The sequence below is a fragment of the Triturus cristatus genome, chromosome 3_2 (genome assembly GCF_964204655.1).
Source record: "Triturus cristatus chromosome 3_2, aTriCri1.1, whole genome shotgun sequence".
Classification (NCBI taxonomy): Eukaryota; Metazoa; Chordata; class Amphibia; order Caudata; family Salamandridae; genus Triturus; species Triturus cristatus.
In genome coordinates, this window is record NC_140584.1 from 6,547,348 (window position 1) to 6,570,879 (window position 23,532).

Below are 23,532 nucleotides of genomic sequence, written 5' to 3' on the forward strand. Positions count from 1 at the left end.
ATCTAATATGCACTCCAAGTTGTTTAGAGAGAACAGAGAGGCTGGGGCCCTGATTAGCAGGGTCCCAGCCAGACTATAGCCAGAAACCAGTGTTAACATCAGAAAAAAAGTGGGGGCAACATAAGTGCAGATCCTACTCTCCTACAAAGAACCACGCGTTATTTAGCACTTGTGCTAAATACTGCACGTCTGTAGTCCACATGCTCTATTTAACATGTGCACTAATTATGCATGTGATACTTACCACATGGAAAAAGTAATGCATGTAGTATATAACATCCAATTACAAGTATAAGAGATTATTAATAAACAGTGTAAAATACCACCTTAATATACCTCCAGTCAAAAGCACATGGTAAAAATATCTGTAAGTGTAGGGAATGAAAGAAAAGCTTTTAAACAATACAAAATACCAACACCGCCATAATAATGCAAAAAAACTCAGTACACAGACTGTTTGAGCTGAAAAAAAAACAATTTCACACACCTGCAAACAGGCATGACCTTCTCTCACAGGTTGATTACAGCAGCACGCCCTTCCATCTGCAGTACACCATCATGGTTGCAGCACTGCTAGGCCACTATATCATACTCTTCCAGATCCATGTTCTGCTACAACAAATCATGCAGTATGAGGATGAAAATGAGGCTACCAATCAATGACCTCAAATGGAGCAGGAATCCAAGAAATGGGCCTGGATTCACAGAGTAAGGCTGTAACCAATAAACATCAGTCAACTTGAGATCCAAAGGATACACAGTTTTGGTAGGTGCAAAATACAAACCCTATTTTCATCAATATGGATACCCTAGATCCCAACATAGGGATCCACTCCCTTCCCCCTTCCTGAAAATATTAGCAGCACTAGAATTCTTTGCAATAGGCACCACACATCAGACAGTAGGATTGGTGCATTTCTCAGTCAACCTTTACAAAATAGTCTAAATGATGGATGCCTTGGGGAGAGTTAGTGAGCAGCCTATGCAGTTCTCCTTGGGCATCCACACAGCTAATGTTAGCAAAGCAAGCATCAATGCTACTGCAGGATTTCCTGACATCCTAGGGCCAATTAACTTTACTCATGTACACCTGCTGGCCTCACGTAGCGGGAAAAAGTGTGCTGAAACAACAGTAAAACGGTAAAATGAAGCACACTATTTATGTGTAAATGCCCTGTGACGTGGATCAGTTTATACTGAACTGCTGTGTTAGGTGCTCTGGACAAAACGACAATGTCATTATCCTGACAAGAAGCAACCTTTGTCATATTTGGTGACACATCACCCTTAAGCTACTGGTCAGACAAATCAACCATTGATCAACAAGATTACAATGGATTATTATTGCCGTACTTCAATCTCAATAAATGTAAACAGTACCATTAAAGAGTTGTTAGTCCCCTATAGCATGACATACATGGATCAAGGCGAATATGTGTAGCAAATTACCACAGTCATTCTTCACAATCATGATGATTCTCAAAGAATGGGCCAAGTTTCTTTATCTTGTTTCAAGGTGACTTGTCCACACAAAAAAATACCTACAGACTCCCACACAGGAAGGACTACTTGTTGTACTTTCGGGTGTCCTAAGTTCTTTTTGTGTGTAGATCTAGCTATTTCTGTTCACTGGGGATTAATTTCCTCTCTCCAGGAAATTCAAGTGCCTGAAATTCATCACTTCCTAATGCTTTGTGCATGTGCTATTTATCAGGTGCAGTATTAAATTGTTGCAGGTTTGACATTGCAAAATTAACGGGAGTTGAGGTATTTAATGCACTGATAATTATTGTATGTGTTAAATACAGCCAAATTCATAATTCCGACCTGAGTGTAAACAGGGTTTTGCGCACTGGTCGGAATTAACTGACCCACTCGTAATCAAGCCATAAATTCTGGTGTTGAGCATGGGATATGTGGATTGTCATGTCAATGGTGTGCATAAAGAGCTCTGTCTACAATCGCTTGGGCTAATGAGGAGTAACACTAAGATGTCGAATCCCTAAAAATCACAAATCTTCCTGTGCACTAACTGGGTATTTCAGCAAAAGGCAGGATGTATTTCATTGTGTACTGTAAAACATAGAACCCCATTCTGGAACCTGGCCAGAATACATGTAAATACTCATGAGGTTACGTGCTGTTGCCCTATGCTGGCTGGTTACTGAATGGAGTGTTGTGTCAGTGTGAAAAAGAGGATCCCAGGTGATAGGCCTCCACTGGAATGACAAGGCAACAAAGGGTTGTGGGTGCAATAAATTATCAATTTAATCCAACCTTATACTATACCCTGGCCCAGGTAACCGCCCCTTTTATAAGAGAAGTGACATCATGACAAAACGAATTTGCCCCAACCAACTAACGGAACACCTCTACATGTCTACATAGAACCCAGAAGCCCAAAACAATACTAACACCCAGCCCATCAGGCATGCAAAACATTCTTCTAAAACAAAAATAACAAACGACAAACAACCATTCAGCTGCCTACAGCAACCTTAGTTATCTACAGGACCTAGTCCACAATACATTTCTGACACTTGGAGAACGCTTAGGGTACGCTTGAAAATTGTACTGGGGATGCTGTTTGCCTCTGAGCTCCCACCCAACCTCACTGTATACTGGCTCCTGACTGCACAGATGATCAGTTCATGAACCAAACTACCCAGTCCAGAGACTTGGGCCACTCAATGAGGAAAGGCAGCAGTCCCAACCCTCCTGTGACCTCTGAGGCCTATCTACAGTGAAGGTACATTTTATGTTTCTTTTTTTATGTTTGGTGCGTTCAAGTGAATGTATGTGTATTTGTTAGTGAGTGTTGTGAATGTGTGTGTGAGCGAGTGTGTGTGAATGCATGGGTGTGAGTAAGTGTGATTGTGTGTGGCCCCGCACCCCATCCCTCTTAAAATTAGAAGACACCACTGGTATAGGGCCCATTCTTGATGTTAGTGCTGAGCACAGGCTATAAGGATTGTCTTGCCAATGTTGTGCACAAAGAGCTCAACCTCTCCATTTGCTTGAGAACAACAATGAGTAACCCTCAGATGTCCAATGTCTAATGATCTCTAATAATCTGACATTGTGTGACCCTAGAAAGGGAGATATTACTATCATCTTGTTGTCATATTCTCTTCAATCATTCCATGATCTGTTTAAAAAATAGTGAGTAGTCTATGTCCGTCTGCCTGCTCATCTTGGATCAGCTATACACTGGTGGCCCTCATGGGGGCAGTACTTGCAGCATGTGCTGCACTTGTTCTCCATAGAGCACACCAAATCTAGGCCCAGGATGTGCTACGGAGGAGGGGCAACAGGACATTATTTTTCCTTTCTTCGTATATCGAGACACCTGCTGCTTTTAGCATTGCTTGGGTAAACAATGACCCAGAAGTATGAACCTTTCATTCAACATAGCGCAGCTCCAAAACTAGCTGCACTGTGTTGCGTGACAAGGAGAGAGCAGAAAAGTGCCATAGTTATAGAGATATGGAACTTGCCTTGACTTTCTCCAGCACTGGTGCAGAATCAGGCTGCCGAGTGCCACACACACCTTTGCACCATTGTGCAAAGTGTCTGCGTGAGTCTAGCATAGGTTTTGTACTGAAAGGGTACCTGCTTAGACCAACTGGAGAATTTTCCCCACTTCAGATGTGTGCTGTACAGTGCAACACACAAGCATGTGGAAATAAATAGTAGAAATAAAACCAATTTTCCTTTTTAATGCCAATTTTCAAGTGGCGTTCATTTTTGGCACTAAATCCTATCTTCTTTTGTAGATAGGTTTTTGCATCAAAACACTTGGGAGGGTAATACAGGAACGCCCATCTACCACTCATGGAATGCCCCCTTGATGCAGAGGAAAGCAAAGCAGCTGTTCACGCTGGTTTGAGTTACTTTTCCTTAAAAACAAATGCGAATACCAATTTGTGTTAGTTTGTAAATCCTAAAAAGGATATTGCGTCACATCTGCATTTTACAAGTAACGTAAACTTGACGCAAAACCTTTGTAAATCTGGCTTAATGTCTTTTGCCAGTTTGCCATAGAGTGCTAATTTGAACTCATTAGATCTGAGTAACATCTGAAAGACTATCTCTGCCATCTCATCCACTGGGATGTTTAACCCCTGTTTGCTCACAAGAAAAAGCCAGAAAGTCAAGAACTAAATTTTATTTTACATTTCACACATCTAAGCTTTGGTACTATGACATAGCATATCCTTAACTATTTTTGTTATTTTTTTCACACAAGATAGTGTTGCATTAGGGGTCTTCTAGCTTTGCTTTTAGCAGTTTAAACATATGCTCAAAACCATAACATGCAAAGTGCTGTTTGCTAAAATGCCTAAATCGGCTGGAGTTACATGACAAGGAGACACTTGTCAGCCATGTTTTTAAATTTTGCCAAGTTGCCCACTCCATTTAAAAAACTGCTTTTTTATGCCTAAACTCAAAAGTACACTGTGCTTACCTATTTCATGTTCACTCTGTCACGGCACACACATCATGCATTAAAAGAACCATTGGCAATGTGGATAGATTTTTCTTATGTGCAGTGAAAGTTTCATACCGAGCATCACGATACAATAAAGGAACAACATGGACAGCAACAAAACTTTCCTAACCACAAAGAATAAGTAAAGGAAAGGTGGCAATCGCAGAAGGAATATTCCACAATTCTTTTGTATTCTGGACAAGCACAGCTCAGGTGGCTAATACAACTAAGAGGGAGTAAGAGTAGGTAAAGTATTGTACATTCTCTGTAATCGGATATAAGCATACAAAACGCATTAAACACAAACCTCCTATGGAATTGCCATACAATTAATTTACTCACGTAGGATAATGCAACCCTTACCTGCCTAGAGTGTATGCTTCATCAGTGTGCTCCAGGGGGCATCAGAGAGTACTCTCTGTCCCTGGTTGTACAGTCTCCTAGTTTTGGGTGAGATTAGTACAGTAGGGCAGAAAGTCCACCCAGCAATATTTATTACACACTACCTTTGAAAATCAACTTATAATTTGCCTTGTTCAAACAGAACACAGTAGACAAATTCACTGACACCATTGCATAGATGCCCTACACCCCAAATCACCTTTGCATTCACACCTACTTTTCACAGTTTTATTTTGGGGTCCGTTTTATATAGCGCCAACAACACGCGAAGGTACAGGACCGCTTTATATAAGCACCAGTTATTGAAAAATATATTGCCTTTCTCAAAAACAAGTCGTAACACTTTTACGGAGTTTCTTTAACATATATTGCACAGCTGCTCACCGCCCTAAAAGTTAACAAAAAAATATATATATATCGATATATACATATAAACACACACACATATATATATATATATATTATTAATCACATAGGGAAACCTAATGCATTTGCCAATGCATGCACTTCGACCATCGGGAGTACTAAGCTACTTCAATTTTATTTACACAGCCGAAAGGTATTGGAGCGTTTTACATGAGCACCAGTTACATTACACAAGGAAACCTTCATTTTTGGTAGGCACAGGGGAGATTTGCCCAGACTCACAGGGTGTATTGAGCTGACGTCGCGATTCAAATCTAACTCCCCAGTTCCTAAATTGGTAGCTCTTGCAGTAATGGCACATCCTATCCTTCAATGGGATTCTACTCTCTAATACTCTCCCTTTCGCTGCAGCAGAGCAAATATAATTCCTGATGATGCAGCCTGGTCCTCCAGGCAGCGGCAGCTGTAATGTTTATATTTAGAGTGGTTTGAATAATATCCTTTGAGAATACAAAGTCTGAACATGAAACCGACTTCTTACAGAGTTTTTGGTAACACTTGTCTATTGAGTAATGATTTGAATATTATGTGATGACTTTCATTCGACGTGAAAGACCAATTTTGCTACAGTGAATATTCTGTGGGTACACTACATTAATCTCTGTGGCATGTCTACACGATAGAGGTGTTAGAATATCCTGCGAACGTGCCCCTGACATCTACCACTCTGTACCACTACCTTATGAAACATACCTTTGCTACCTTGGTGATTTCATGTACCCTTCCTCTCGGTCATTAGTCTGACAGTGCCACTCTCTGCCCTCGCTCCAACATCAACCCCTGCCACTACCCTACCTTAGCTATCATCTTTACCCCTTTTCTTTCATCTCTATCGAACTGCCTCATCCTCCAGGCTCAGCGATGCTGCTACTTTCATCCTTCACACGACTCTTTAAATTCCTCTGCTCCTCTCTGACCTTATTGTGGCAATGTTGTGGCATTATTTTTGTAAGAGCCACCAACGAAATATTCTTTGAAGCAGACTCCAGCACCAGAGCATTACTAATGTCACATAACACAAGATATCACAATGTACAATAGTACATAACAGATACATGATGTAATAGCTAGTATCTTGAAATAAACTATAATAACATAACAGATAGCTTAGGGTTCAGGTTTGGTACTTCGCTGGGTTAAGACTTGAATTTGCATATGTGTAACCTTTTGCCTGCCTCATTTGATTTTGTCGCTTCAACTTGATAAGGAGAAGCTGTATTGCACCAGAACACCAAGCTTGCACCCCACTGCTAAAGGTCTTTAAAAGTCTTAAAGTGAAATTTGAGACCCAACCTGCACCATGGCCCCCAGATTTCTGCAGTTCTGTCAGCAAGTTTCTTACAGTTGAGACTTTCGATAGCTCCTCTCTTGCTTTACAGCCTCAGGTCGCATCATGACTAGACAGAATTATTAGGATCCCTAAAGGCCACTGCAATGCTCTGTATCTCTATTTACTTAAACACAAACTTGGTCATCTTCAGGTAGTATAGAATGCAATAGCTACTTTTTGTTAGGGGACCCGGCATTTTGATCCTGTGCCTACTTAGCCTGAAGGCCAAATATTTCGGCTTGGATGACGTTCAAGAAAATATGTCCTGTTCACCATGCCATGTTGGTGACTCCCCAAGTTCTTCTAAAACAAAATTCAATCTTGTCCCAGACCCTCTCAGTGCTTGCCAAATCAGAACTTATCTTTTTTATTCCCACTATTTTAAGACGAAGTTTAAATGCCACTCATTTCTTATTCTTGCCTCTTTTTTAGGTCGAGCATTCGAGACCTGTTATAATTACTCTTGTGGGCTTAAAGCCATCCCCCTGATTTTGCTTTGTTTGTTTAACTGTCCTTTAAAAATCTTGCTTGCTAGTGGTCAGACCTGCCTCTTTGTCCCTCCTTTTTCTCTTCAGTTCCTCCCATGCAGCATGGACTAAGTACTGTCTCATTACGCTATGATTCTTTATCTGTTCTTGAGGGACTATATTTTTCTTGGTTTCCTGCTCAGTTACTGTCTGCCTTTGTTCAGCTTTGGTGCCATAGCTGCTTAGATTTTACTATAGCATTCCTCCCTCTCACCTCTTAATACCGCAATTGTATTAGTGTTGTTTCCCTCCCCTCTCCTACCCTCCCGTGCCTCCAGCTAGATTGTGTGTGTTTTCTTTAACTTGTTTGCTTTTCCGGAGTCTATCATCAGTTGGGCTTTTATTTGGTATGATATTGGTTTGATATGGGCTTCCCTTTAAGAGTGATTGGTCTTGTTGAAGTTTTCGTCGTAAGAAGGAAGAGGCATTGCAGCCCCTCCTACTCCTCCTGGTGCTCCGCACGCCTAATTATGAGGCAGACTCCAGCTCTCTGGGGAGAGATGGGAGGAGGTGGAGGTGGAGGCACTTCCCCAGAGCGCACAGATAAGCAGTTCCCAGGCTCTTTCCTAAAGCTAATGGCACATGTTCTCCCCGGCTATAATCATGCACCTCCGGCTTGCTAAGCCGTGCACCACACAGGGCAGGCCCAGCCTCCTCTTCAAGGTACCTCCCACTCTCTAACCTCATCCGCCTCCCCACTTCCTCGCCCTGCCTTGGTCCTGACGCTATTCTAAACGTGGCAAAAGGTGTATAATTTCCTTTCTACAGGGAGCCAAATCTTGTAAAAGAAAAGTTTTACAAATAATTCAGTGGCGCTGCCACCATACTGTTTCTACGAGCCCTGGGAGCAAGCATTGTAAACAACTAGGAGTGGGCGGGGCTTAGAAGGGGCACGCGAAAGATAATCGCATCCCTCTTGCTTGATAAGCCCTGCACTATCCAGGGCGGGCCCAGCCTTCAAGCAGGCACTTCCCACTCTCCAACCCCATCTGCCTCCCCCTGCCTTGTTTCCGAGTTTGTCAGATGCTTTCTCGCTCATCGGTTATTTTACCTACGAAAAGCCAGGCATACTGCTCCACTTGTGGGAACATGTTAGACAATGGGAAAATCTTAATGGTATTTACTGAACAACCTCAGCCTACGTTGACACGTTGGGGTAAATGGGATTAGGACAATGTAGCGGCTACCATGTTTGCTATTCTTGCTAGGGATGACAGACACGCAATGGCGGCCACCTTTGATAGGGCTATTTCTTCCTTTGAGTAGAAAGCACAGAGCAGCGTGTTTTTGAAGCCTTGTATGGATAAGTATGGTGCGCTCACAGCAGCGGGTTCTTCCCCTGTTGCGCTTTTCATTTGCTTTGCTTTGTTTTGTTGTGTGCGCATACAGCAGTGGTGGTTTTCCTGTGCGAGCAGGATTTTTCAGGTATAGTCCAACTTTAGGAAAAAGACAGTGCCGTATCAGCTTCTCTCGAGCTGCCTCTCTCCGCATCCGCTCATGTTTGGAAAAGGCGCTGGGCTTACAGCGACATTAACAGGATGGCACCTTCTGTAGTATCATTTTGTTAAGGGGGCCTAATGTGACCTGATTCATTATGCGTGCCCGCTTTACACCACAAGGCGCCAGACAAACATAGATCACAAAAGGTAAGAACGGAGGTCCCACCATCCCACCACAAGCAGTGGTCGTCCTGTACTTCAACGACCCAGACTGCCTTGACTGTACACCCACTGTTTGCACGCCGTGCCTTGTCCAAGCGTGAACGTGCAATGTGTCCAAAAAGCTGAGTTCAAACATTGCTCAATAAGATGGTGCGCGGCAGCTGGCCCTAGGGACATGTGGGGAGTTTTACACCAATCTAACATTCGGTAGTAATGGAGCTACCAGTCGCACATCTATTTCCCTGTAGCCTGAACAATTTCCGGTGCCCATCGGGATAGAGAAAACATCCCACTACCAAGGATGTGACCGACCACAAGACCCGGGGAAAGGGGGGGGGGGGGGCACTTGTAGTCACTAAACGTTTTCTAACTGGGTACTATCCCGGCACTCTGATGTTGTAAATCACAATCTCTATGGTTATGGTAAGAGATAGGACGTGATAACACAGTGTTATAACAAGAAGTCTTGATTGTCCCCCAGAGCTCAGAAAAAACAATGCTGTCCCAACAAATGTTCTTCGTCGTAACTCATGTCATTTAATAAGTGTCTGATGTCACAATTTATACATTTCCAAAAACATGGACCTCTTCTCCAGTGTGGCAAAGAAACACAAAAGACTCTACCCCTATGTTTAAAGAATGTACAAAGTATCATATATTTGACTCCAAAAGGTATGGCACTCAGATAAGAAAAGAACGGTGTAACATTAAGGTACAAAAAATGACAAAAGAGACAAATGCAAGTGCAGCAAAACACAAGACGATCACAGTAGAAAGAATATAGTTTCCTTTTATTTGGAAATAAATATGGGGATTTAATGCATTTGTTTATGTTGTTTTGCAATACATCAATAACATGCAAAACATACTAAAAGACTGTACAAAACAGAAATATAATACAAATGTAGACAAATAACAGGTTCCCAAGCAGGGGGGGAAAAAGAAGGTAAGGAATAGGGGGACAATTTCTAATCAAACAAGCATGCATTCAACTTCAAACAGCTCGCATTCATACAGCATCACAAAAAATCATTCAACAAAAACCAAACAGACTTTTGAGGGACCATTCCCAAAGAAGTGATCACAGGGGACTCTGATAATTAGTCAAGATGGTAAGAGAGAACTATTTATCAAGGTATATAGAGAGTTTCAGGGGCGGGAATGGCAGGCCCAACAAACAACGCCTCTTCTCCAGTGTTACATTGATATGAACACGTAGTTCAAATACACAATATTAAAGTACAGTATACACAGTCAGTCCCTTTACAATGCGCCAATTTCCCGTGCAGTTGAAACAAATTTCAAAATGTCAAAGATTCAGCAGAGCGGTGATCCAAGACAGCCGACACGTGTTTCGTTACAAGATGTAACTTTTTCAAGGCTGTGAAAGTAATGATTACAAGAAACTTTATATTGACCGAAGAGTACAAAACAACACATAAAGTAGTTCTCTAATTCAACAATATTCATTACTCGATGTGTACTGATGTGAGTAAAGTAGACAGGAAATATCCCAACAAGAGATTCGGTCCAAGAACAGTAGGGTGTACGTTCACTCACTAATTCAATAGTGGTCCTTATACATAAGCCCATTGCTAGGAAACCAGAGAGCAGGAAGATAGCCCCAAATTAGTGTTTCATGCCAAAAGTGGAAAGAATGAATAGTGGTTATAGTAATGCAACAGGAGGAATCCAAAAAGAGCATTAAGAGTAGAGACGTGCATAGATATATAGTCAAAGTGTTCAACCTCTGTGGGCGTTACCTTTGCAAATGGTTGAGTTGTAAAGAGGGTATGCAATGATTTAGTAGTCCCAAGGAATGTTCCTCTGATGGGTAATGGTACGCGCCGAAATCCTGTCTGTTAGCTCTATACCGCCATTCCGTGTTCTAAAATAAACACGTTAGAGTAAGCAAAGAAGAAACAGGATGTATCTATACTATGCACGTCTCAGGGGACTAGCCCACCTGAGAAAGAGTCTGTTTGCGGGGCGAGATTTCCTAATATAAGTATAAAACCACCTAAAAAGTTCCGACGACAAGGCAAATGTATACTCTTGAGGTCAGAGCAAGGTATCTGGACAAACAGAAGTATTAACCCCGTTACCTTTCATATAAAACACATGTGATGACAGATGGGCATATTCTCTGGTCCAGACGTATCGGAGGCTAGCGAACGGGATTCTTAACCCTGAGGTTATCTATTTGCAGGGTTCTGTAGTCTCCAGTGAGAACACCTGAAAGTAAGGGTGAAAGAAAAGAAAAAAACGATCCATACCTGTTGCTAATTGGTGTCTGTGGGCAGAAGTGAAGCTCAAAGGTTCTGAGTGCCACCACCCATGTATGGATATGTGGGGTTGCGCCCAAAGTACAAAAGGACACAAACCCTCATCTGTGCTCATTTGGTAAAGTATCCATGTGCGAGGCAACTTACTTCTATTTTCTCGCATCAAAGACCTATTTCAGTCAGTAGGAGCTAGTAGTGACATCAGACACTTATTAAATGACATGAGTTACGACGAAGAACATTTGTTGGGACAGCATTGTTTTTTCTGAGCTCTGGGGGACAATCAAGACGTCTTGTTATAACACTGTGTTATCACGTCTTATCTCTTACCATAACCATAGATATTGTGATTTACAACATCAGAGTGCCGGGATAGTACCCAGTTAGAAGACATGTGGGGAGTCAAGGGGCTGCGAGGGTATTGAAGTACATAAGTAAACTGAGGCCAAGTAAACAGACGAGTGTGCCAGCTTCCACCGTTGTTAGAATTTCTGGGAAAAAGAATGCAGCACAATACCCCACTTCTGGCCAGGAAGGAAAAGTGTTTTTACCGTATGCACATAGCTGTATTAATCGCCAATCCCAAGGCTTCCACCTTCCCCTTTAGCCTCTGGGTATGTTTCATCTGGGTGGCCCGGCCTTCAGTAGGAAGCAGCTTTATATTAAGGCTGATGAGGCTGTTCTCTCCGCTGCTGTTAATTACCCCGTTTGTTTCCACCTCCCTCCTGTTGTTCCACGGGATCGGCTTGGTGACACCTATGCTTCCAGAAACCCCATATGCTATCTCTTCCCTAACACCTGATCCTTGTATTTACTGGGTAAAATCTCCTGTGATACGTTTTACATTTCTTTGTGTTAGGCTCGCTTTCAGTCAACCTTAAGCCACGCCCCTCCTTATCAGCTGCCTTTGGAACCGGAGGTGTGTGACAGGCACCCTGCAGGCAAACAAGCATGGTGGCAAAAGGTGAGAAAGTGTACAGAGGGGCTAATGTCTTCCATGGTTATATCAATATGGCTAGAAATCAGGTAATTGCCCAGCAGCGGAAGTATTCTGTTTCTCGTTTGACTCTCTGCTGGTCACTGGTAAGGACAGCTAGCCGGAGCATATTCTATAGTACCCCCAGGGGCACCCCCTGTCCCCCCTCCCCCAGAGTGGGATACCCAAATGACACACACAAGACAGTTGGTGTTGGGTAACAATGCTGCAGGTTTATTACATAATTCCAGAATATGTAATGGGTGGGTTATTTTACGGGCGATCCAAGGGCAGGCAACCAACTGGGTCGCCTGCCCGCCTGATGAGCCGGGCAGTGCGGGAGCGATGCCCGCCGTTGCTGCCATCCAGGTGATTCTTTCTACGATCACGTGCCGTTGGTGAATTCTACTCACGCCCCCCCTCTCGGGGCGGAGCGTCGCTTAGCAAGCCCCCGGTTGTTCAGGCCCACAACCGCCCGCAGGACTAGTGGGGCGCCGACCCGGCTTCCGGGACCCTCCCCTGAGGCTCCTCGGTTTTGGCTCAGGCACCGCGCAGAGGTACCCTTTGTACCGGCCTGCTTCCAGATCGCCCTGTAACTCCGCCACAGCCCTGGAGGCGGCTCACCGTCGCAGCCAGGGCCCCCCACCAACCTGCTATAGTCTTACCTGCAACCTCTCTTATCTAGGGCTTCCTGCCACTAGCTGAAAGGGAACCACCCTTGCAAAATGAAGGGTTCAAAATTCTGCCACCTCATGACCGTGTGACAGCGCAAGCGGGACTCAAACCTTGTGAGATCCCTTATATCCACAGGCACAAGACTTACCAGTGAGCTATAGCTCCTGGTGTTTGTGGATGGCCCCATCTATGTCCCCAAGGCCCGAGACGCTATCCTAGGGTCTGCTGAAATAACGGACCCGTTGGGCCTGAGAAGATGTGCCAAGAACTATTCGCCCCCCAGCGGGAAGGTTACCCCCTTCACAATTCTGGGGTGCCCGCTTAGGCTATTGTGACGAGAAGGGTTTTACTTAACCTCTGGACAGTCCCCTCTGATTGCTAAACCTGGAGCACAGGAGTGCTCCCGGCTGCCAGCGCGTGACCATGGGCAAGGGGCGACTCTTGCCCCTGCCCACCATCCCTTATTCCTTATGGGAATTATGCCCCTACAGATCCCTCAGAGGTGAAACCCCCTAGGCATACCAGCTGCGGGAATCTGACTGGCTTAAGCATTGCGCGCTGTCAGAAAAGTTCAAGCATTGGGGATTGACTAAGTCCTACTTCGCCCCCCCCATCCAGCTCCCCAGAAGGAGGGTGGAAGGGGGGTTCCCCCATCCTAAACACCCAGAGCATCCCCAGCGGTGCCAAATTCCTGCTCTGTTGAAGTAGAGTTTTAGTGCTAAATAGCCTCCCCCACCACCAGGGCCAGGAAGTGACACGCATTGCGTGTCACTTCCTGGCCAGCCCGAGGAGGGGGGCTCCGGTCGGTGTCCCCGCCCCCTCCCTGTGGAAGAGGGTGGGGAGGTGTGACCGGTGCCCCGGGGACACTAAGGCGCCGACCGCCGAGTGGCCCCCTGCGGGGGCCGCGGTCAGCGGCAAAAGGAAAGACTTCCGCTGGCTGCAGAGACTTAGTGTCTGGGCCATCACCAAGGAATAGACAGACTAAGTCAGAAACTTCACCCACTTTTGTGAACAAAGGACAACGTTTCCAACTTTGCAAGCAAATGTAAATGTGTGCACCCCCACTGCAGTGTGCTATTGTCACCAACTATTGTCACCAACTCCTGATGATGCTCAGTTCTGACACCCAGTTCACTCTTCATCATTTCTCCTTTCTGTCATTCAACTCACCCGTTCACCCCCCTCCACCCATTCTCCCCTTTCCTGTATCAGTGGCTTTACTCTTTGTAGCGCTCATTACATTTCACATTTGTCTGGATTAACTGCCTCTTGATCCCTCCTTTCCAGTTGCTTCACTTTCCTCTTTATTTTTACTGTCTATCCACTCCGCCAAACCATCCCCCCATTCACTCGTCACTAAAGTCATGGACCCAGCTATCCCCCTTATCAGAGCCACTTAAAGCATTTGCTCAATTGTTCCTTTGGACCCAAAAACGTTAGTAGCTGAGCAGTTGGCATTATGTATTGAGGGTGTTATCTCTTACTTATGGCAGGACAAGACTTTTATGGAATAAAAAACATAGGCAATGAAGGGAGCAAATAAAATACAATTTTACATGACTAGTCATTTTTATAACATGTCTATCTACCAGTCTATACTTCTCTTTCTTTCATCTACCAGTATTATGCCACGACCAGCACTATACCAGGCTTAGCCATTGTCACACCGTGGATGCCCAAACCATGCCAACTATAATTATGCCATGGGGTGCATTACACTATGGAGGGTACCATTGTGGCTGCCTGCCATATGAGTGCAATTAACACTAGTATGCCCTTGCGACCCTTATCCCAAGGAAATTAACAATGAATCACATTCAAACTTCACTCATATTCCAGATAATCAGATGGTGTCAACGTTTCAAAAACACAGAATAATGTTTGTATTGCAAATATAAAATACTCCTTTGAGAAATGCTCTGAAACAAGACTTAAATCAAATATATAATAAGCATTGGAAAAAGCTAATAAGCCTGGCTTTGGCAAGGGATTTTTTTTGCAAACCTATGCAATATGTAAAAAAAGATCAAACATACATATAAAAATAAAGGAGTGGTGCAGAAGCCAAGGCACACCAGCTCTCTTGCTAAAGTACACTCCTGTTCAGGTGGCGGTGAGCATTTGATGCTAAATAAAATTGTATTTGGGTTCTTTCAGTTACAGTTACATGCATTTATAGAGTATTTTACAGTCCTTTACTGCAGAACGTTTCTTTTCTTCTCTACCCTACAGCGGGTGTCTGATGTTGGATTACTTAACAGTAGTATTGCTCACAAATGGGTTAAGATCGGGCGTTGCTAAATATTTAATTAATTTCATTAGCATGCCTCTTTCACTTTCCTAACTACTGTTTGCAAGTAATTGGTGCAATAAGTACGGTTTGAAGCAAATTTTAATAAATGTTCTGTTGAGTGTTGAGGGTGTGTTGTGCCAACGATGAAGTGGTGACATTTAAACAATGTAATCCAATTTTCGCCACTTGATAATATTTTGATTTATAGATTTATCTGGTCCTTAATTTCTTATTAAAAAATTGCAGGGACAAAACGTTTTCCTTAGGAGCCGGCCACTGACACTATTGAATGCTGGGGTTGACAAAAATCTGGACTGCAAAGTTTTGTTTACACTTCATGGTTTCTGGTCACAGCTTTTCACCTCTATAAAATGTTGTGGTCTTCGGCATGTGACATTCTTTTCCATGTGTAATAATTTATTTGCACAGCAGACTGTGGAGTGCATATATCCCATAGAGATTACATAGAATCTTGGACATTCAGCTTAGGGTTTTTGGTGCAATATTATCATTAGTATAATGTAGAAACAGCCCCCAATGCACACGCTGTTAGCAACACCACTCAGCTCTATGCAAAGCATCTCCATCTTACACAACACCATGACACTCTACACAACTGCACTCCATTATACGCCATGCCACTCCACTCTATGCAATGCCAATCAACGCAATGCACTTTTCTTTATGCAATGCTACCCAAGGCATCTGCAATCTACTCTACACCATGCTTCTTCAAACAACTGCACTCCACTCAATGCCACACAATGCCACTCCACTCTACACAATACCACTCTGCTTTATGCAATGTTACTCTGTGCAGCTGCACTCCACTCCACAGCACTCCATACAACTGCACTCCACCCAATGCCACTCCACTCTATGCAATGCCACTCCCCACAACTGCACACCACTCCATGCCACACAAGGCTGCTCTACGCCGCTGCACGCCACGCCACACCAATCCACTCTACGCAACTACACACTACTCTATGCCACGCCACTCTATGCCACGCCACTCTATGCCATGTCACTCTATGCCATGTCACTCTATGCCAGGCCAATCTACGCAATGCCACTCTAAGCAATGCCACTCTAAGCAACGCCACTCTAAGCAACGCCACTCTGCCCAACGCCTCCCTACGCTACGCCACTCTACGCAACGCCACTCTACGCAACGCCACTCTATGTAGTGTCACTCCACTCAGCTTAAGAGCATTTCACTCCATGCCCCTTTACACCAATAAATTTTAGCCATACTGAATAGCAGCCACAATAGTTTTTCACAACCGCCACCCTGTTTAATCTGTGGAGTTCAGACTCTAAATTTAACACGAGCAATATTACGATTGCTTAGTGCTGCCTTTGTTAAGCTGGATAGAATGGCCCCTGAATAACCAGCTAATATCTGCATTCAGATTCTTTGAGTGTACTGTGCATGTTGACATCGTTGCTCACATCTGGCATCCACTACAGTCAGTGCTTGTTGCAGGTGAGGCATAAGGTGTGTGGCAGAATATTGTTTTTGTCCCAGAAAGTCTGTGCTGGTGTGGCCATCTGAGTTGATGTGCCTCACTCAGACTCAGAGGCACATCCTCATCAAAAGGGACACGTTTATATGCTCTTTACAATGTAACTTCATCAATGACCTGTATGCATCTTCAGGGGTTGGGAACACCACCTCAGCATCACTCAGCACCAGTACAACACCACTCTAGCATCCCCTGAGCACCTCCACAGCACCACCTGAGCACCAGTGCAAAACCATCTCAGCACCACCTCACTATTACTCAGCAACAGCACCACTTTATCACCACTGCAGCACCACCTCAGCATCAGCGCAGCACCACTTCAGCATCACTCAACACCGCTTCAGCAGCACCACCTGAGCATCAATCAGCAGCACCTGCACACCTTCACAATACCAGTACAGCACCACCTCAGCATCAATCAGTCCTAGCGCAGCACCACCTCTATCTCTCTCTCAAGCACATACACAATTTATTGCTCTTTGTCTCTTAATTCTCTTTCTCAGTCACCCATTTCCTTCCTGTGGGTATCATTCTTTCTGTTCTATTGCTCTCCTCTCATGCTAACTCAGTCTGTCTTTCTCACCTATTTATTTCTTCCCCCCTATGCACACCTTTTACCTCAGTGTTTCATTCTCTATCTCGGGCCTCTACACTTCTCTATATATTATTTTATACAGATTTCATAATCTATCTACACACTTTCTTATGAGCCCAATTGCCATGAGTGCAGTTTGCCCTCATACTCCGGCATCTGTTGATTCTCCCCTACTGTCAGTCTGCTGCTCGTGTTGTAATTAAGGTATTATTTCCCAACCTCTACCCTCCCATTGTTTGTATCCCCACCCCTTCCCAATTACCCCCCCAGAAAAGCTATAACAAACTAGCATTAGAGCAGACAGGAACAAGTTGCCAGCATTGCAAGGACAACAAAAACTCCAGTATGTTAAGCAATTCTTTGTCTGCAGTGCTTCTCCCGATCTGTGGGTGTGTGCAGAAGTTATGGATAATGTGCTGCATGGCTAAACCCTTAAGATCCCAAAGGCAAACACATAGATAAAATACATTATCATTTATAATACCAATAGCTCCAACTCTCCCGAATGCGAGACCTATTACATTGCAAATGCTTGTTCTATAATACTCTTCCTTTTTATCTAATACCAACCACAGTACCTTCCAAAAAGTGCTAAAAACATGATTTGTTTCATACCCTAAATAACTCCTATCACCTGAGAACAAAGTCCTGGGCACACGTTATGAGGATGCAACACTGATGGTAATGTCTCGTATTATACCAGTTAAATTCTAGTGGTCCACAACAGAGTGTTTGTCCAAAAGTATTTATTTAAAGCAACAACAAAGAAACGACCAGTCGACACGTGTTTCGTCACATGAGGGAAGTTTCCTGTGACTCTTCAGGGCTGTATGGCGCTGTTGATCGATTGGTGCGGTCAAGAGGCCGGGTGGGCATCAGACACGGCCTACAGAATCAAAAAATCGGTGCGGTTCAAGTCGGAATAATGAACTCGGTTCAGCCTCCAGTGTGTGAGGCAAGGAAGCAACGTTTGCCGCATCCGTAATATTTTGGAACCTAGTGTCTGACGGTCCTACGACGCGTTAATCGAGTTGGCTGGCGAACCCGCCCTTTCCTTTTCCAGACACTGGACATCTTCACTTTGTCCAATCCGGCTTTCACTCACGCAAAACGGCACACCCGCTCCTTCGCCTCATCTTCCTTTGCTTTTGAGAAGCTGCCAATTCATTCAAGGGCACACGTTGCTTCCTTGCCTCACACACTGGAGACTGGACCGAGTTCACTTATTCCGACGTGAACCGCAACGATTTTTTAAATCTGAAGGCCGTGTCTGATGCCCACCCAGCCTCGTGACCGCACCAATCGATCAACAGCGCCATACAGCCCTGAAGAGTCACGGGAAACTTCCCTCGTGTGACGAAACACGTGTCGGCTGGTCGTTTCTTTGTTGTTGCTTTAAATAAATACTTTTGGACAAACACTCTGTTGTGGACCACTAGAATTGAACTGGTATAATACGAGACATTACCATCAGTGTTGCATCCTCATAACGTGTGCCCAGGACTTTGTTCTCATTTCTGGTGTGGGTTTTACGACTCACACACTCATGGGGGTTAAAGGGTATTTCCCCCGATCTGGCAGCACCGTATTCGCTCTCAATATAATATACACAACGCATGTCAGTTAGAGCACCAAGCTTCCTGTTTTACTAAAAACTCTACATCAAGATAGAACTCCTATCACCTGCTTATATTCTGCCTTTGTGTTCCATTGACTACAATTGACTGAATGCCTAGAAACCCCACAGATGTCTGATTGTACTATACAAGTAACAAAGAGGCCCAGTGTGGTCATTCGGCAACTTTGGCATTTTCCAGGTAGGCTGCAGGGTAGGGGCTGCTTTCAGATCTGGATGGGCTGCCATGATCCAACAACGAAAGCCCAGTGGCCCCATTCTAGTTGCAGCTTCCAGGAGCGTGGGACTGGTTTCAACATTTGTGCCATGACTGATTTTGATCTCAAATTAAGCATTGGTATCTAACGTGACTACATTATAAAAATAACATATAAAATAGTAAATAACAAACAGAAAAAGAAGGGACAGTTTGCAAAGGTTGAAGTTTCTTTTGGACCAGGGGCTAAATATGAAAATTCACCGTTCACTAAAGTCTCGAGAATTTGACACAAGATACATTCGCCATACCACAGTTGGTTTTCTGCGCAGTTCTTAGTACGTACTATTCGGTCTGGGGGAGGAGTGCTGCGAATGAAGCACTTGATCTGGCCCTTTTCTCCGTGCAAGGCATGCTGGGTCTGAGTACTGGAGATGATAGGAGGCCCTTAAAGAGATGAGAAACAGAAATGTTTTAGAAAACACACTTCCTTTTGGCCTCCTTCTTCATTTTTAGATTCCGTAGTGTGCACCAGACTGACTGTTACTGTTAGGATACTGCTGATGACATTGCATTTGTCTTACCACACGAAACTACCATCATTTGGACTTTTCTGAATGTAGTATGAGAGCCTTTATTTAAAAAAAAAAAAAAGTTCACACACAAATCAATTATAACAGTCAACACCATAGAATATACCTGTACTGAGATATCACATATAGACTGATTTGTCTAGGCGCTTTACAAAGTTTGGTGACAGTACTTTTATCATACAATAGACTTGCCACTGAACTTAATGAGTTAGAAATTATGAAAAAATTAAAACCATCAGATTATGCTATATTTCTTAGTGCAACAGAACAAGACTAAATAAAAGAGAGATTGAAAGATTCAGGTTCAAGGAAAGTAAGTAAACATGAAAGTGCATATAATTCACATAAGTTGCCTGTTCTATTCCTTATCTGAGGCAACCGCGAAGGACCTATCCACAAATTAAATTGTTTTAGTCGATCGACAAGCCATCAAAAATTCACCAGATAAGCGTGATGATCATTCAGTGGTGTGTATCTGGAATTTCGTTGTCAAGAATGTAGTGGATACTAAAATGAGGAAAACCTCCAGAGCAGCTAATACTTCTCAATCATTGTGTTTTTATTTATAATAGGGTTTTGTAAATTCCTTTTTTCTTACAAAAAGTAAAATCTACTCTTTCCTCTTCCTGTTGGTGATGCAATGCTAATTCAGCAGATTTGAAACATATACTATTTGAACGTTGACATACCTATAACTTTTGGTTGCAGGTTTGGCCACTAATCAATAACATCTTTCATGCACAAATCCCTTTTCACTATATTAATATATTCCTTGGCAGTGTCTCTGATGATTGGGCTTTTCGCTCACCTAGTCTACACATAATCTATTTACCTCTTGCAGTTGCTTTTCAACAAATTACCAAGGCATGGAAGAATTGTACTAAGCTGTCCTTCCAGGCCTGGTGGTATGGTGTCTGTTACAATCACAGACTCGATAGAGCATTTGTTACTCCAGTGTCTCTCGCTATCAAACAAGATCTCTTATGGTTACACATCACTAATTTTTTAGATTTATCTGCAAGTAAAATAGGTTTGCATACTCCCTGTATTGAAGAAGTGCCTAAACCCCCATGAATTACTTTTCTGTATTGAATTTATTGTACTTCATATTTGACTTTTTGTTTCTTATTACTCTCTGCTATTTAATTATTATTATACAGTGGTTAGAGGTAGATCAAATATATATGATTGTCCTTTTCTTTTTTCTTATTACTTGTATCTTTCAGCTAATGATTTATGAAATTCTATATATGGATTTTATCTTGTATATATTACATGGTATTCTTCTATTAAAAATGTAATCCTTTTTAAACTTAAAAAGAACATAGTTGATGGATGGGGAATTTTTCTATGGATGATTACGAGCATTTTAAATACCCATCTTTTCCTGATGGGCAGTCAAAGAAGGTGCTTCAAGATGGAAGTGAGGTAACTCGTCACCTGGACTGAGTTACAACTCATGCAGTGGTGATCTGCACCAGCTTAAGGTACAGTGAGAGTTTATCTAGAAGGCCTAAGTAGATGGAGTTCCCGTAAGGAAAGTGAGCCTATCTTAGAGCCAATATCACAGTAATATGAAGATTTTTCCTCAAACGGTTTATTGCCATAAGCAAGAGCTTTCCACACTGGAGATCTAAGTCTCTTGGGACCTCATTTATGAGGCCCTACCGGCACATTTGCACCACAGAAACGTCACTTTTTTATATTTCCGTGGCGCAATGTGCTACTGGCATATTTACAAGGCCACGTAAAGCCACGTTATGTGGCTTTTCATGGCCTTATAAATATGCACCCCTTTCACACAGAAAACTGTGTGAAAGGGGAGTTCCTAGCAACATCCATGGCTTTTTGACACTGCCCCAGATTTACGAGAAATCATAAGTCTAAAGGCAGCGCCTAAAAACATACTACTCCTAAGGGAGGCAACACAAGGAGAAATGTCTTTCTTTCTCCTCGATTTTCTCTTTTGATGTGTGCTGCATTCTGCAGTACACATAGAAAGAGGAAAAAGACTCTTGTGATTGTTTTTGTGCAGAAAGGTTCCCTTACCGCACAAAAATAATCCTCCCCGCAACACAGGCACCCTTGCACCATGGTGCAAAGGAGCCTGTGTTGGCGCAAGGCAGCCCTTTGTGCGCTGGTGCAGGAAAAAAGGACAAGAGTGCGTCGTATCTAATAGATACAGCGCGTTCCTGTCCTTTTCTTTTGCCAGAGGGCAGTGCAGCAGCAAGACCTGCTGCGCTGCCCTAAGACAAAAACTCAAGCAAGGAAACCAGAGATATTTTTAAAGTTGTAAAGAAAAATAGCACCAAAAAGCATTAAGTGCCAAACTCGGTCAACTGGTTGCAGTAGACTAGGACCTCGGCGCAATTTGAAGCTGATCATGGAGAATGGGCCAGATAAAGATAAGGTACCGGGGGGCATATTTACAAGCCCCTATCGCCACAAGAATGCCGCCTTGTGAATAAGTCCCCTTCATGCCACGCTTGGCGTGAAAGGTGTGAGCAATGGGTGTTGCGCTGGGCGTTCTGCCTCAACACCCATCGATTTTGACGGAGCCCCATATTTACAAGGGTGGCGTACATATGGGGCAGCGCCAAAATTAAGACCAGAGAAAAGCTGGTCTTAACATGGCGAAACTAGGAGAAATGCTTTATTTTGCCTCATTTTTGCTGTTTCTATGTGTGCTTCATTGTGCAGCACATATAGAAACAGCAAACTGTCATTGATTGTTTATGTGCAGGAACGCGTCCCTTCCTACGCTTAAATAATCATTAAAAAAATGACGAGTTGAAACTTCTTTGTGTGCTGCATTTCTGCAGCACATCTAGAAGTTACAAAACACCATTACTGATTATTTATGTGCAGTAAGGGAAACCTTCCTGCACATAAATATCCTTTCCCTGCATCGCACCATGGTGCAAGAGTGCCTGCATTGACGCTAAGCAGCTACATTTAACGCCAGCATTAAGGGAAAGGCAGGGTTGCACCATATTCTTGTGAATACGGTGCATCCCAGCGTTTGCATACTTTCGGAGAGCGGCGTTCGCCTTCTTGGCTTAACGCCGCACTCCAACAGTGTTAGAAATGGGATCTCTGGTTGGCTAAGGCTTGCGCCAAAGCCAGGCAGAGACCACCACTCTAGTCAGGGCAAGGGAGTTACACACCAAAGATAACCCCTGCTCACCCCCTTGGTAGCTTGGCACGAGCAGTCAGGCTTATCCCGGTGGCGATGTGTAAAGCATTTGCAAAACACACACAGTAACGACATACTAGGCACACCACAAAAGGAACTCCCCACAAGGTTATATCAAAAATAGCCTTTGTATTATCATAAAACACATTAGATGGTAATCACACAATATACACTGTGCCAACTGGCACTGGGCAATATTTACAGGGGATTATATACACATGACAGGGCCACGTGGGCCACTGTCAGAATCATCACTTAGTATAGATAATAAACGTAGAACACAACCAGTAATTACTGGCCCACTATACTCAGCATCATCCTGTAACATAAATCATATCATGTAACGTATCATATCAGTCAGTCAGTCAAGAAAGCTTTATTTCGATTGCATTTTTTTTAACAATCATAAAAGCACAAAAAAGTATGCAAACGTTATGCACATGAATTTACACACAAATAAGAATACAGTAACCAATTAAAAACATCATAAAATGTGATGTATAATCTGAGTTGTTAAAAACTAAACATGTTAAAAAGACAGTGCATTTTAAAAATCTCGCCCCCTATATCACAATAGTCTTCCTTTGACAAAGCACTTTTTTCAAGAACATGGACATCCTCCAGGCTACATGCTCATTTTCTAAAAACTGGAGCTTAATGAATACCGGACCCCATTGCCTCAGCCCACAAACTTTTAAAAGTGGAACTATCCACACCTTT

The 23,532-nt window shown here is 43.3% G+C and overlaps 1 protein-coding gene across 1 annotated transcript in view; it reads right to left on the minus strand.

Annotated features, from left to right (window-relative positions):
• KIRREL3 (kirre like nephrin family adhesion molecule 3) overlaps positions 1 to 23,532 on the minus strand; it is a 4,147,526-nt gene that overhangs the window by 1,125,164 nt on the left and 2,998,830 nt on the right. Inside the window, exon 11 of the mRNA XM_085647174.1 lies at positions 19,370 to 19,470. Within this exon, the coding sequence (XP_085503300.1) occupies positions 19,370 to 19,470 (101 nt within the window). The remainder of the gene's footprint in view (positions 1 to 19,369; positions 19,471 to 23,532) is intronic.